The sequence below is a fragment of the Xiphophorus maculatus genome, chromosome 13 (genome assembly GCF_002775205.1).
Source record: "Xiphophorus maculatus strain JP 163 A chromosome 13, X_maculatus-5.0-male, whole genome shotgun sequence".
Lineage (NCBI taxonomy): Eukaryota > Metazoa > Chordata > Actinopteri > Cyprinodontiformes > Poeciliidae > Xiphophorus > Xiphophorus maculatus.
This window is the reverse complement of record NC_036455.1, coordinates 5,547,433-5,559,518: the sequence shown is the minus strand read 5'-3', so window position 1 is coordinate 5,559,518 and position 12,086 is coordinate 5,547,433. Positions and strand designations below refer to the sequence as shown.

At 35.7% G+C, this 12,086-nt stretch overlaps 1 protein-coding gene across 1 annotated transcript; it reads left to right on the top strand.

The window, feature by feature from the left end:
- The first annotated feature begins 1,423 nt into the window (after window positions 1–1,423).
- LOC102217403 (casein kinase II subunit beta) lies at window positions 1,424–10,424 on the top strand. The gene is made up of 7 exons (XM_005796420.2): window positions 1,424–1,542; window positions 2,801–2,882; window positions 4,064–4,166; window positions 4,349–4,464; window positions 6,006–6,081; window positions 7,308–7,497; window positions 8,032–10,424. The coding sequence occupies exons 2-7, from the start codon at window positions 2,811–2,813 to the stop codon at window positions 8,120–8,122; spliced, it is 648 nt and encodes a 215-aa protein (XP_005796477.1). The 5' UTR covers window positions 1,424–1,542; window positions 2,801–2,810; the 3' UTR covers window positions 8,123–10,424.
- Window positions 10,425–12,086: the final 1,662 nt, after the last annotated feature.

Sequence of the window (12,086 nt, the reverse complement as noted above, 5' to 3'; positions counted from 1 at the left end):
TTAAAATATCACTGAAGTTAATTTAGTTAAAAAATTGTGACTCATTTTCTCTTCGTGGGGATTTGCATAAGATGTCTCACTGCAAAAACAAAATCTTACCAAGGGTTTTGGTCTGTTTTCTAGTGCAAATATCTAGAAAACAGACATGTACAAGTACATGTGAAATAAGACCAAACTTACAATGTTTCAGCTAAATATAGGAGCTCATTTTGATTAAATAATTTCTTAACATTGATGAAAAAGTGCTAGTTCAACTGGCAGATTATTTCACATATACTGTGGGGAAAAATGTCATATTAGCAGTACATTTTCATCAACGTCAAAAAATTAACTTGAGCTCCTTAACTTAATTTAAGGAGCTTAAAGCTTAAAACTTTTATCTTGCTGAAAAGTTGCTTTTAAGTTAATTATGTCTTGTCTCAAGTGTACTAAGAGATTTACACTAGACAGAAATGTGTCTAGTTTTTTTGGTTGTTTTGCAGTGAAAGGACAAAGTCAGACAATTTAAAGAGTTTTTTTGTATAAATTTCTAAAGGTTCTTGATTATTATTCAAGTGTGGCTCAGTTCAATATATGGTTGATTCAGATATCGTGTAAAAGATGTCAAGGTGCAAATGTTACTGATGAGAGACCTTTAAAAACACAAAGTCTCCATGTTTAGTCTGCCATGTTTGTGTTCTTTCAATTTAATATCATAGTAAATAGGACTACAAACATTAAGTGACTCACTGAAAAACAGACTTGGTTCCATTGATGCAGTAATTAATGCTAAGGGAGCCCCAGACAAGTAAGGTTTACTCAATAGTTTTCAGTAGTTTGACATTAAAAGTCCTTATCTAATATTTTCTATGTTCATATTTTATTTTAGTTAGTAAATAGATTGTCATTGTCATCTGGCATTTTTCTCAACTGGCCTAATATTCTGACAAGACCTAATTAATCATTATATTATTTCATTTTTTGTTTTGCTCCTTTTTCTTCAGCCATTTAAATTTTCTTTAATAATTTGTTTACATAAGATTTTTAACTTATTTTCAAAATTATTATCACAGGGATTCCTACACCGTCTTGGATAGTCCTGAATGTAATATCTTTTCAGGTCTGTATAAATATGTAAGATATTTTTAGGCTTTATTCCCTATATAATTTTCAAAAACTTGTAAACATCCACTTTGTCTAACATCCAACTATTCATATGTCTTCATTCCACTGTTATTCCACTGTTTTTTATTTTTGCAATCTAAATTTAAATCTGCCTACATTAGAATCATTTTCATAAATTCATTACGATTTCTGCTCAATAATAGACTGAAAAAGGGCTGAAATTCTCATTTTTAATCACTTTAAAAATTATTTTTAATCCCCACTAGTGTTGTACTACTGGAAGCTAACGGAAGGGGGCAGCACTGAGCCGTCTGCCGCCATAGGGAGAAGAAGATCCTGCTTAGTGAACCGGGAGGGGGTGTCCATTTTATTTACACTAGAGAAATAGCTTTGTAACTGAAAGTCGGCTTTTTTCTGGATTTAAAAGTTAAAAAACAGGTACGTATTTATTCTGATTGGACTGGGATATTTAATAAAAAACGGAATACAAGCAGGTTCGAGCGGAAGTCGGTCTTTAGCTTGAGGCCTGTTTTCTGACGCTGCGCCATTAGCCGTTTTTAGCCTAGCGAGCTAACTTTGGCTTCAGTAACCACCGCGTTTGTTTAAAACACATTTATAATCAGAATCAACACCTGTTAATTTACACATTGCGATATGTTTGAGGAAATGTTAACAAAAGTCTTGGTTTTTAAAAATAAACCTTCACTTAAGGTTATGACTGGGTTGTTTAGCGTTAGCCATTTTAGCTCCTATAGTTTGGATTTCACTCATATAGCCAATATATTTTGCGTCAAGAGTGCTATACTCTATTAATTTCCTCTTTGACAATCATTTTTATGAGCTTGTAAAAGAAAAAAATGTATAATTCAGAAAAAATATTACAGAGGTGGGTAGTCTGGTAATAGTTGCACTACTTCAGCACATTTTAACTCAAAAGTAAAATGTAGTTATCCAAGAAATAACTCAATGAAGGGTAAACAAGTATTTTATTAAAATGTCACTCAAGTTTTGAGTAACTGGCCATAACTTTTTATTTTTTTAAATTATGTCAGACTAAAAAATAAAGTTACGTGGTATTTTAATGAGGAAGATGGAAAAAAAATCCAAACATGATTACAAAACAATAAAGTTAGGCAGAAGAAACACTTCTCCAAATCAAAATTCTTCAATATAAATTTATGAAACCAATGATTACAGTATATAATGTGTATATATTTGTTAGAACAGAGTAAAGTGCTTTCATTGACTGTATAGTATTTATGATATTGATCTCCAAATACCCCCAGCAGATAGAAATAACTTTTAAACAACAAACTTGTGAAATAAGGCATCTCACTTCAACATAAACTGCATTTTATGTTGCACTACTTAATCATAATATTACTCAATTTAAAATATAATGCATGGTGCAGTAAAATTACTCCTAAAAGTTACTCAAGTAAATATTAACCTCTGGTTAATTATGTGTTGCATTCATTCAACAGCGAGGAATGGGAAACGTAACGTCCACTTCATTTGACCGAATAGTATTAGTAGTTGCTTTATCTTAAAAATTGCTGTTGTAAGGTTTTTGTGGTTTCTAGATCAACACATTATTTAGAAATATTTCTAAACTGTTCACCTGATTTTTGCTTTTGGTTCTGATTAAACCAAAGGACTTAAAGACGCTTAACGGTTTGTCCGCTTCCTGTTGTAGATTTTTAGAGATGAGCAGTTCAGAAGAAGTATCGTGGATTTCCTGGTTTTGTGGACTGAGGGGGAATGAGTTTTTTTGTGAAGTAAGTGACCCAACTCTAATCACTTGTTGACAGTCAAAGCAAAATTAAAAGACATGTTTGGTTCCAGATTATTTCAATGCTTTGCTACTTTTCTCTTTGCAGTAATTTGATCTGTCATAATTTATTAAAACCATAAAATACTACTTATTTAGTTTGTAATCTTCTACTTCCATTGTGATTCTGATCCTGTTTTGATCTGATTTGGTTTAGTAAACATGAAACCAGAATTACTCCTTGCAATGTAACATAAGTCCAGTCAGTTTTCAGCATCTGGCAACTTTCAGACGAATCTCTTCATCAGGTTTGAGTTAAATTGATCTGGAGGTTAAAAAAAAAGCCATTAGATCCAGTCATGTTGAATCAGAGGCATGTTTAAAATTTGTTGATACATTCAGTGTTCATACAAGCTGGAAAAATTATAGATTATAAGCATTTATTAAATGTATTGTCCAGATTTGCTCTATTATGGTAAAAGAAGGAAATGGGAAGCAATTATGTCTGATTTTATTCCTAAACCTCATCTTTCTGTCTATCAGCTCATCCATCGCTCATCTTTTTATCCCTTCCATCCATCCTTTAATCCTTCTTTGCCAGGTTTCCAAGTATTTCTGTCTCTTTCATCAATTTGTTTGTCCTCAACTCTCTGCAGTGTTTTATGCACATAAGAATAAAAAACAAAACCTTTTGTCTTTAAATATGTTCGACCCAGAACTCATTAAGTAGCAAAGTTAATCTGGGGAAAAAAATGTTTTAAAAATCTCCCACTAAATGTCTTTTGCTCTCCAATTATTAATCGGTTAATTAAAAAAATAATCAATCGATCAGCCCTACAGTGTACTGATAAGTCAAGCAGAAAGATTTTTTTGTTGGGGTTTTTTGCTACAAATTATTAAGTGTACACTAAAGGAATGTTGCTATCACATTTTAGGCAATGAATTATTTATTTTCTATTTTAAAAAAGGTATTTGTTAGTATGTTTCTAATATTATATAAAGAATCCTTTAAAGGTTAAATGAATAATTTTCACGTGTGACTCGGTTTATCCGGCCACAAAACTTCAGAACAAACAAAAATGAATTAATCTTTTATAAAAATCAAACGGCTCTAAATCGATTCTCACAACCCGACCCAGTATCCAGTAGAAGTTTACGTTTGGTCTTTTGTGTTTCCCTGAACTCCAGGTGGATGAGGATTACATCCAGGACAAGTTCAACCTGACGGGCCTGAATGAGCAGGTTCCTCACTACCGCCAGGCCCTGGACATGATCCTGGACCTGGAACCGGGTCGGTACTGCTGTCTGTCGTAGTTCTGATTAAGATGTTTGACTTTCATCTGTTTTTTCTAATCATAGCTATTTAAAGAAGCCCAGTTTGCTTCAGATAACGTTTTTATCCTTTTCCTCCTTCGTCCTCCTCTTAATTCACGATGTTTTATCCTAGTAAAGATGTTTTCTCCTTGTCTTCAGACGAGGAGCTGGAGGATAATCCCAACCAGAGCGACCTGATTGAGCAGGCGGCTGAGATGCTTTACGGCCTCATCCACGCTCGTTACATCCTCACCAACCGAGGCATCGCACAGATGGTAGGCGCCAAACCCGTCGCTTTTATCCTGCAGCTCGACCCGACGCTCCGGGATTGAAGACAGAAAATCATAACTTCATGCTTTTTTTCCCATCAGATCTGCTGCAACTGGAAATTAGTAAAGAAACATTATAAAAAGACAAATAATTGAAGCTTCAGTTGATCCTTATGTTGTCAGAATATGAGAATAAATGAATAAAACAGAAATACAGCTTTTGTAATTCATATAAAAATACAATCTGAACCAGGAAAAAATGAGTTGTTTTTGATGTTCAGTTTGGTTTTAGTGTTATTTTAATTTAAAAGAATGAATCACAGTTTAATCAGGTGTTTCTGAAACTTGTCCTGCAGAGCACAGTTGTCAAACTCAAGGCCCGGGGGCCAAATCTGGCCCGCTGTAGCTTTTTATGTGGCCCAAATTACATCAATAAGTCCCTCCAGCTTCTTTCCACAAATCTGCTAAATTTATACAAAATCAACAAATCTCCACATTTTTTTCTGATTTTACTGCAAATTTTCTCAAAATTGGTGAAAACATTGAGTTTAATTGACTGCTGCCTCAGCCTTGCTTAGTTTTATACTCCCTAATTGGTACGGCGAGTAAATTTCTTAAAATTTCTTACAAACGTTTCCATCATATGGCTCCACCAAATCTGCAGTTTTGATTGCAAAAAACATTAAAACGTCACAAAATCCTGGAGGAACAGCTGCTTATTGATATTTTAACAGTTGATGGGTTTTAGTAACACATTCTGGCACAACCGGCCCTTTAAGAACATTCAGATTTTTGATATGGAGCAAAATAAAAATGAGTTTGATGTAGAGGAACAAAATCTTCCAGTCAACTTAAACTTGCATTTTTCTGGAAGATTCTGCAACAAGGAATCAGGGAAAATTTCAAACTTACAGATTAAATGTTTCTCTAAACTCAATGAGATTTTATCCCAAATGATCTTGAATTTCAAAATTAAAATCAGAAAAACTTTATTAGTCCTAGAGTGAAACTTAAGTTTTGTTGTAGCTGGATCTCCTGCAGCAGTCAGTAAAACACCAGAAAACGCCTCTGACTGAACCCATTCTGTTTTAAAGCATTCTCATGAAGATCATTTTTAGGCTTCTCCATTTGTTTCTTCATTTTTAAGACTATTTTATTTTATTTTATGTTTGAAGGTTTGTCTCAGTGATTAATTTACTGCATTCAGTAAATTTTAACAGCCTATTTTGTAGGAGAAATGTTTCAGTTTTGCTTTTGCAGAACCTGAAAGTTTTAGACGGTTTGCACATTAAATCAAATTGATGGTAAACCTGACAAATCTTTAGACTGAATTTAACACGTGATCAATTCTCTGCTCACTAAATCTGAATATACCCATTAATATCTCAGTTATTAAATAAAATGTGTTGTGCGATGTCTTTATTTACTCTAGAAAATATGAAAAAAAGCATTTTTTATATCTGTTTAGGCCTTAAAATGTGGTTCATGTCAAAATTAAAAGCTAAATCTTGCCAATTTGACTGTCTTGTCTTTTTTTCTGTCATCAGCTGGAAAAGTACCAGCAGGGAGACTTTGGATATTGCCCACGAGTTTATTGTGAGAATCAGCCCATGCTTCCCATCGGTGAGTTAAAACGATGCTCTTCAAATAAAGAAGTTATTGATGACGGCATCTGAACGTTTATTTGATTAAACCTGATTTGCTGCTGTTGCTGGAGTCAGAATATTTTCATGAAATGTTTCCTGAATTGGTGGAAATAAAAGTATTGTCTTGATTAAGTTAATCTAGGAATATTAGAGAAAAGAAAGATAATAATTCAAGTCAGAAAATCACTGCCAGGAGGGGAAAATCTGGAGACAATTAAGAAACCATTTTAAATGATCAGGTTCTCTGATTTTACTTTTTATAGGTTTATGTTTGAGTAAAATGAACATTGTTATTTTATTCTATGAACTACTGACAACATGTCTCTGAAATTACAAGCAAAAATTTAGAGAAATGGTCAAAATAAGGAAAAAGATGCAGCACTTTCAGACCTCAAATACTGCAAAGAAAACAAGTTAATATTCATTAGGAACAACAATACTAATGTTTTAAGTCAGAAATCGATATTTGGTGGAATAACCAGGAGGTTTTAATGAGGTTCAGTGCAGCGGGCTCTTAGTTTTTTTTTTTTTTTACCGGAGCTGTATGTTAAACAATTTCATTGTTTTTGTTTTGAAACCATCTGGTTGTTATATTTTGTCCTGAATGTTTCATTTCAATGTACAGCTCCTTGTGTTTTCTTATTTTATTTTGGTTGCTCTGATTCATTTTCTTATCCAGATATTTATTTCCTAGATCAAAACCCCTTTTTGTTGGTCTGTAATGTTTGGTGAATAAAAATAAAAATATTAGGGATGCAGGATATTAGATTTTGGGTCGAAATCCGATATACTAAAACTCATTTGATCGCTAACCGATACCAATATTTGTTCCTATACCTACTGACTGAAACTCTGTGGCTTTCTCTAAAATATTGCATTAACTCCGTCAGCTTAGCCTGCTGCCAAATGCAAATGCTAAAAAGGAGGCTGAAAATGATGCAACACTTTCAACTTGCTTCATGTTTAATGCCATATTTATCATGACATCTGCTCTCTCTAAGACTGTGACACTCAAACAGGCATCACTGTCTCTGGTTTGTCATATAAAAACAACGGCTTTTATATCGGTGAGTTGCTTTGACAGAATTTCACAGCTAACATCGGCCCATAAGGTCCTGCATCCCAGTGAAAAAATAGAAGAAATAAAAATGTTTTCATGTGGTGAACGTTGAGTTTGTGTTGATCTCCTCTCTTCCTCTGCAGGCCTGTCGGACATCCCAGGGGAGGCCATGGTGAAGCTCTACTGCCCTAAATGTATGGACGTTTACACACCCAAGTCCTCCAGACACCACCACACAGACGGAGCCTACTTCGGCACCGGCTTCCCCCACATGCTCTTCATGGTTCACCCCGAGTACCGACCCAAAAGACCCGCCAACCAGTTTGTCCCCCGGTTAGTAAAACGTGCAGTCGGCCTGAACGGCTGTTTACAGAACGGACGCCCGCTGTGTGTCGCACACAAATGCGTCCCCCTGGGAACCTAAACAGAACTAACTTGTTACATCCTTTCTTTCATGAAACATTTTCTGTTCAAAAGAAAACATTTTCTACACAGAGCATTTGAATGTAAATGTAGACACTTGAAAAGAATACATGTAATTATGTTGGCTAAACAAAAAAAACAACAAAATTATCAAATTTTATCTTAACTTTTCTATTCCTTTTTTTAAATTTAAGTAAATTCTTTTTCCAAAAATTCAACGCAGTTCAATAGGATTTAAACACTTCAACTATAACAAATTTATGTTTCTGTTCAGCTGGAGAAAGTTTTGGCTCATCCACACATTTATCTTGTCTGAGCGTTTATTTATTTAGCCTCTGTCATCATGAGGCTCTGAAGGTTCAGGTCTGAGTCCATCACTGCCAAAACTCTCAGAAACTACCGATCTCTGTTTGACGTCTGTTTCTTACCGTGTGTTTCCTGCAGTCTGTACGGCTTTAAGATCCACCCCATGGCCTACCAGCTGCAGCTGCAAGCCGCCTCCAGCTTCAAGAGCCCCGTCAAGGCCATCCGCTAGGAGCAGCGACGAAGAGGAGGAGGAGGAAGAATGTGGCGAAAGGAGAGTCAGGAAAGAAGCATGTGGAGAGGGGTCAGCCGTATTTTCCCCAGATGCCCCCTCGCCATAATGGAGACTGTATTATTTTTGCTTTAGATTAGCCCATATGAGGGAAAAAGGGTAAAGATTTAAGTGTGAAATAGACAGAAGAATAAAACACACTTACACTTACACAGCTATGAGAAACACACACACACGCCGACAGAGCCACACACTTTAGATTCACCGAACTCATCCGTGCCAAAAACAGAAGGTGGGAGGAAGCAGAGGGACGGCGGGGCTTCGTGGCACTGCAGCTTGTTTCCTGGTGAGCCTCCATCTTTGCTAAGCTTCCTCTCCCGTTTGGATGCTGCTGGGAGGCGGGTTTTTATTTTCATTTCCTCTTCATCGTCACTCATCAAAGCAGGAAAACACGGAGCTACTTCTGAGGCGGTTGTGTGGAACGTTGTGTTAAATTTGCCTTAAGGTGCAGAAAATAATCAAATCTGACTTTGTGAGTCGTCAAACAATTGTAATTAATGCCGCTGTGTAACAACCTCCTGCATGTGAAAGCAGCCGCCAGTAAAAACGCAGCTTCTGCTCTGAATGTCGGCAGATTTCCTCCCCCGCGCAGATTCAGCTTCGCCGCAGAAACAGTTTGACGTCGAGACGTTTCATCCATTCACAAACTAAAAACGCTGATAAATGGTTTGTAGGACTCGCTGTTTGTCAACGCAGCTGGTTTAGTTTGTGTTTTTTTGTTTTTGTTTGCTTTCCTCTTAACAAGGAAGCTGTAAATGTGACCTTTTGACCCTGCTGGCTTGTTTGGTTTTTATGTTTAGCTAAAAAAAAACCTAGTTCAACTTTGCTCTGATTTCAGTTTAATGTTTCTTTATACTTCATAATTTATATTCATTTAGTCCCATTTAAAGAAATATTAAGTAAGGATTCATAATTGGACTTAAAATATGTCATTTGGTTTGATCAAACATCTGAGTTTAACTTTCTAACAGATAAAAACCTGTCAATAAAGAGGATTTTAGTTTGATTTATATTTGGATGATCTCCATCAAAGATTTATTTTAATTGCAGCTTGATTGTTTGTGCTGCTGAGAGCGAACCTGCGTAGTTTTGCAGATTGTTTTGTTTGTTTTAGTGTTTAAGTATAATCCTTAATCTGGATTAGACGCTACAGAAACTATTTTTGAGAATTTTTACAAACAAAAACCATCACAAATTGATTTAAAACGCTCATTTATTGTAAGACACCCCAGTCTATATTTGAAAAATTTTAGTTTTCTTGTTAAAATAGTCGATCGGTAGTGAAAAAAAATAAAAATAAATGAATCGGGTGATTATAAAGCTCCTGTAGCTCGACGTTTACGTCCCACAAAGTTTATAAAAACTGATGGAAGTTTTATGAAATATTTTACAGATGCTGAACTTTGTGGATTCTGAAATGGAAATATTGGAGAGGTTTTGTTTGGTGTGGGGTCACAGGGTCACTTCATTTCCCTAAAACGGCTTCCTGAGCGTGGACTGAACAGCTTTGTGTGGGTTTCGTCTAGTTGTTTGTATTTATTGCCTTCTATCCATCATTATGATCAAATATCATGATTAATCCGTTTGTATGTGCTGAACGGTTTCTGCTGCAGCCCTCGTGGTTCTGATCCACGTTCTGGCTCACGATCAAACCAGAATAATGAAGTTGAAGTTGGTAATCTGTGTTGGCACTGAAGGTTTTGCTAGAAACACAATGTGGAGCCACTTTAGCCGACTTGGATTTTTTTTCTTTAAGTTAATTTTGTTTAATTTTCCGAGTTTGGTTGCATTCACTGACTGACCTCCTGGTTTCTACTGTTTTTGCTCTTTAGCTGTCCCCATAACCGCAGTAAATAACTCTTAACTCATAAAATAGATAAAAACATAAACATGTCAAACTATTTCTGAGGAGTTCGACAATCTGAATCCATCAGCTCGTTCTTCTGCTGCACCGATCCGACTTCAGCCTCTCCTTCGTTTTTATTTATGTTGAGCTTCAGAGACGGACTCTCTAGATCTGTTTACCTTTTCTTTTCATTTTTTCCCCTCAGTTTTTGATGGACTCAACAGACCGCCCTCCTCGTTTGTGTGACTGCAACTGTGTTTTCTTTTCAAGACTTTATGACACAAGAGAAACTGTATTTATGTGTCCAGATTTTAACTCATGTTTGTGTTGTTGTGTTTGTGCGACTGGAAGGCTGAGCAGGATTCGGAAACTCAATAAACTTCTATTTTCTTTTCATGTCCTTTTGTCGTCTCTGTTGAAATTCAGCCTTGGTGCCACCAGGTGGCCCTATAGAGAAAGAAAATTATTTTCTGAATAGTTGATCACAATTTTGTATTCTACTGTAGCATAACTTTGTCAGTGTAATTAATATTTACTGTAATTCTCAAACTGTATTTAGATAGAAAAAATGACATTGTTGTGGTTTATTTGTGTAAACGGTACAGATATTAATATGCAAAATTCACATTTTACACGTTTTTATACTTATATTTAGGTCTTTGTTTTATTCTAAAAACAGTTAAACTGCTTAAAAAACAAAGAAAGACCCAGCTGTTTTTTTTTTTGGTGATTTGGAAAATGAGACGTTTCAAAAATCAACCGACCGTTGAGTCGCGCTGCGCCGTTACCTAGCAACGTCACCTAGCAACCCGATCGAGCGCCATTACGTTTTGTCAGCTCGTTTTATTGCTGTCTGCGCTGTACAACGGCAATTCAGGGATTAAAATAGTAAAATATATGAGGTGGAATTGACTTTTCTGCATTTCATAAAAGTACATTTAAATTATGTGATATGTAATATTTCTGTCTTAAAAAGTATATGTGTGTGTGTGCATAAGGTACATGTGTAGGGCAAATTATGTACCAATGAGTATTATTTACAGAAATTAGATAAATATATCTACTTTTGATAAATATACAAATATCAATGTTTTTTTTTCTGATTTTGGACATTCCCAGGTTACAATAATGCTTAAGAAAGTATCAATTTGAATAAATAGGATGGTGGGAATAACTTCATTTTCTGCTTTATTTGTATAAATTGACATTTTAGGGCTTAAAAATGAATACATATGTATGGGGAGGACTGTCATGGTGGAGCAAATTATTTACAAACATCTTTTCCATAAAAGTTGCCAATTCTGATGTTTTTGGACACAGATTCACATATGATTCCTCACCAAACTATTTCTGAATCCCAAATGTCTGTGTGTGTTTTTTCCTGTAGAGAAGAAAGGGCGTTTTCCTGTTTTGGGGTGTGGCTGCAGGGATATTTCACATGACTCTTGACAAACAGCAGTTAAGTGGGCAGATTTCCACAGCATTAACACAAAATCACAAGATTGCAGTGCTGTTGCTATGGTTATGTTTACCTCCTGGCTACTGTTCAGTCGTCCTCCTGCAGAGACGCAAGCAGGAAATTAAAACTGCTTCTACACACAGCTTGAACATATGAAGGCCGTATTTCAGCTGCCATTGGAAATGACTGGAAAGTCTGGGTTTTCCTCATGTGGCTGCTAAGTTTCTGCAGTGGAAGAAGAGGAGGAGTCTTCCTCTTGACTCAGGATAACCTCAAACCACAGCCTGGGACCTTCCCTTCTCCTCCGCCTCCTGTTTTATGAGTTGTTTGAACGCCAGAGGAGTCACAGGCTGACGCACCGAGCTGAGACGGTTTCTAAACGCAGACAGTGTTTGACTTAGAATCAGATGTTGCAGTTGGGGAATTTTTCCACACCCTGTTGCAGCAATTTGGTTTTGTATAACTTTTATGTGGCATAGTAGAGTAAAAAATAAATAATAATCCATGTTAATTAGAATATTACATATTGTAGCTTACATTTTTCTATAGGTTACTAATTTATCTAGAAATTAGATCCACAGAATATGATTTTAATACAG

What these genes read in the sequence shown, in the direction of transcription:
- LOC102217403 (XM_005796420.2), top strand. Translation starts at nt 2,811, where the DNA reads ATGAGCAGTTCAGAAGAAGTATCGTGGATTTCCTGGTTTTGTGGACTG. An exon ending in GGAATGAGTTTTTTTGTGAA is followed by an intron (nt 2,883 to 4,063) that starts GTAAGTGACCCA and finishes CCTGAACTCCAG; the next exon opens with GTGGATGAGGATTACATCCA. An exon ending in TCAGCCCATGCTTCCCATCG is followed by an intron (nt 6,082 to 7,307) that starts GTGAGTTAAAAC and finishes CTTCCTCTGCAG; the next exon opens with GCCTGTCGGACATCCCAGGG.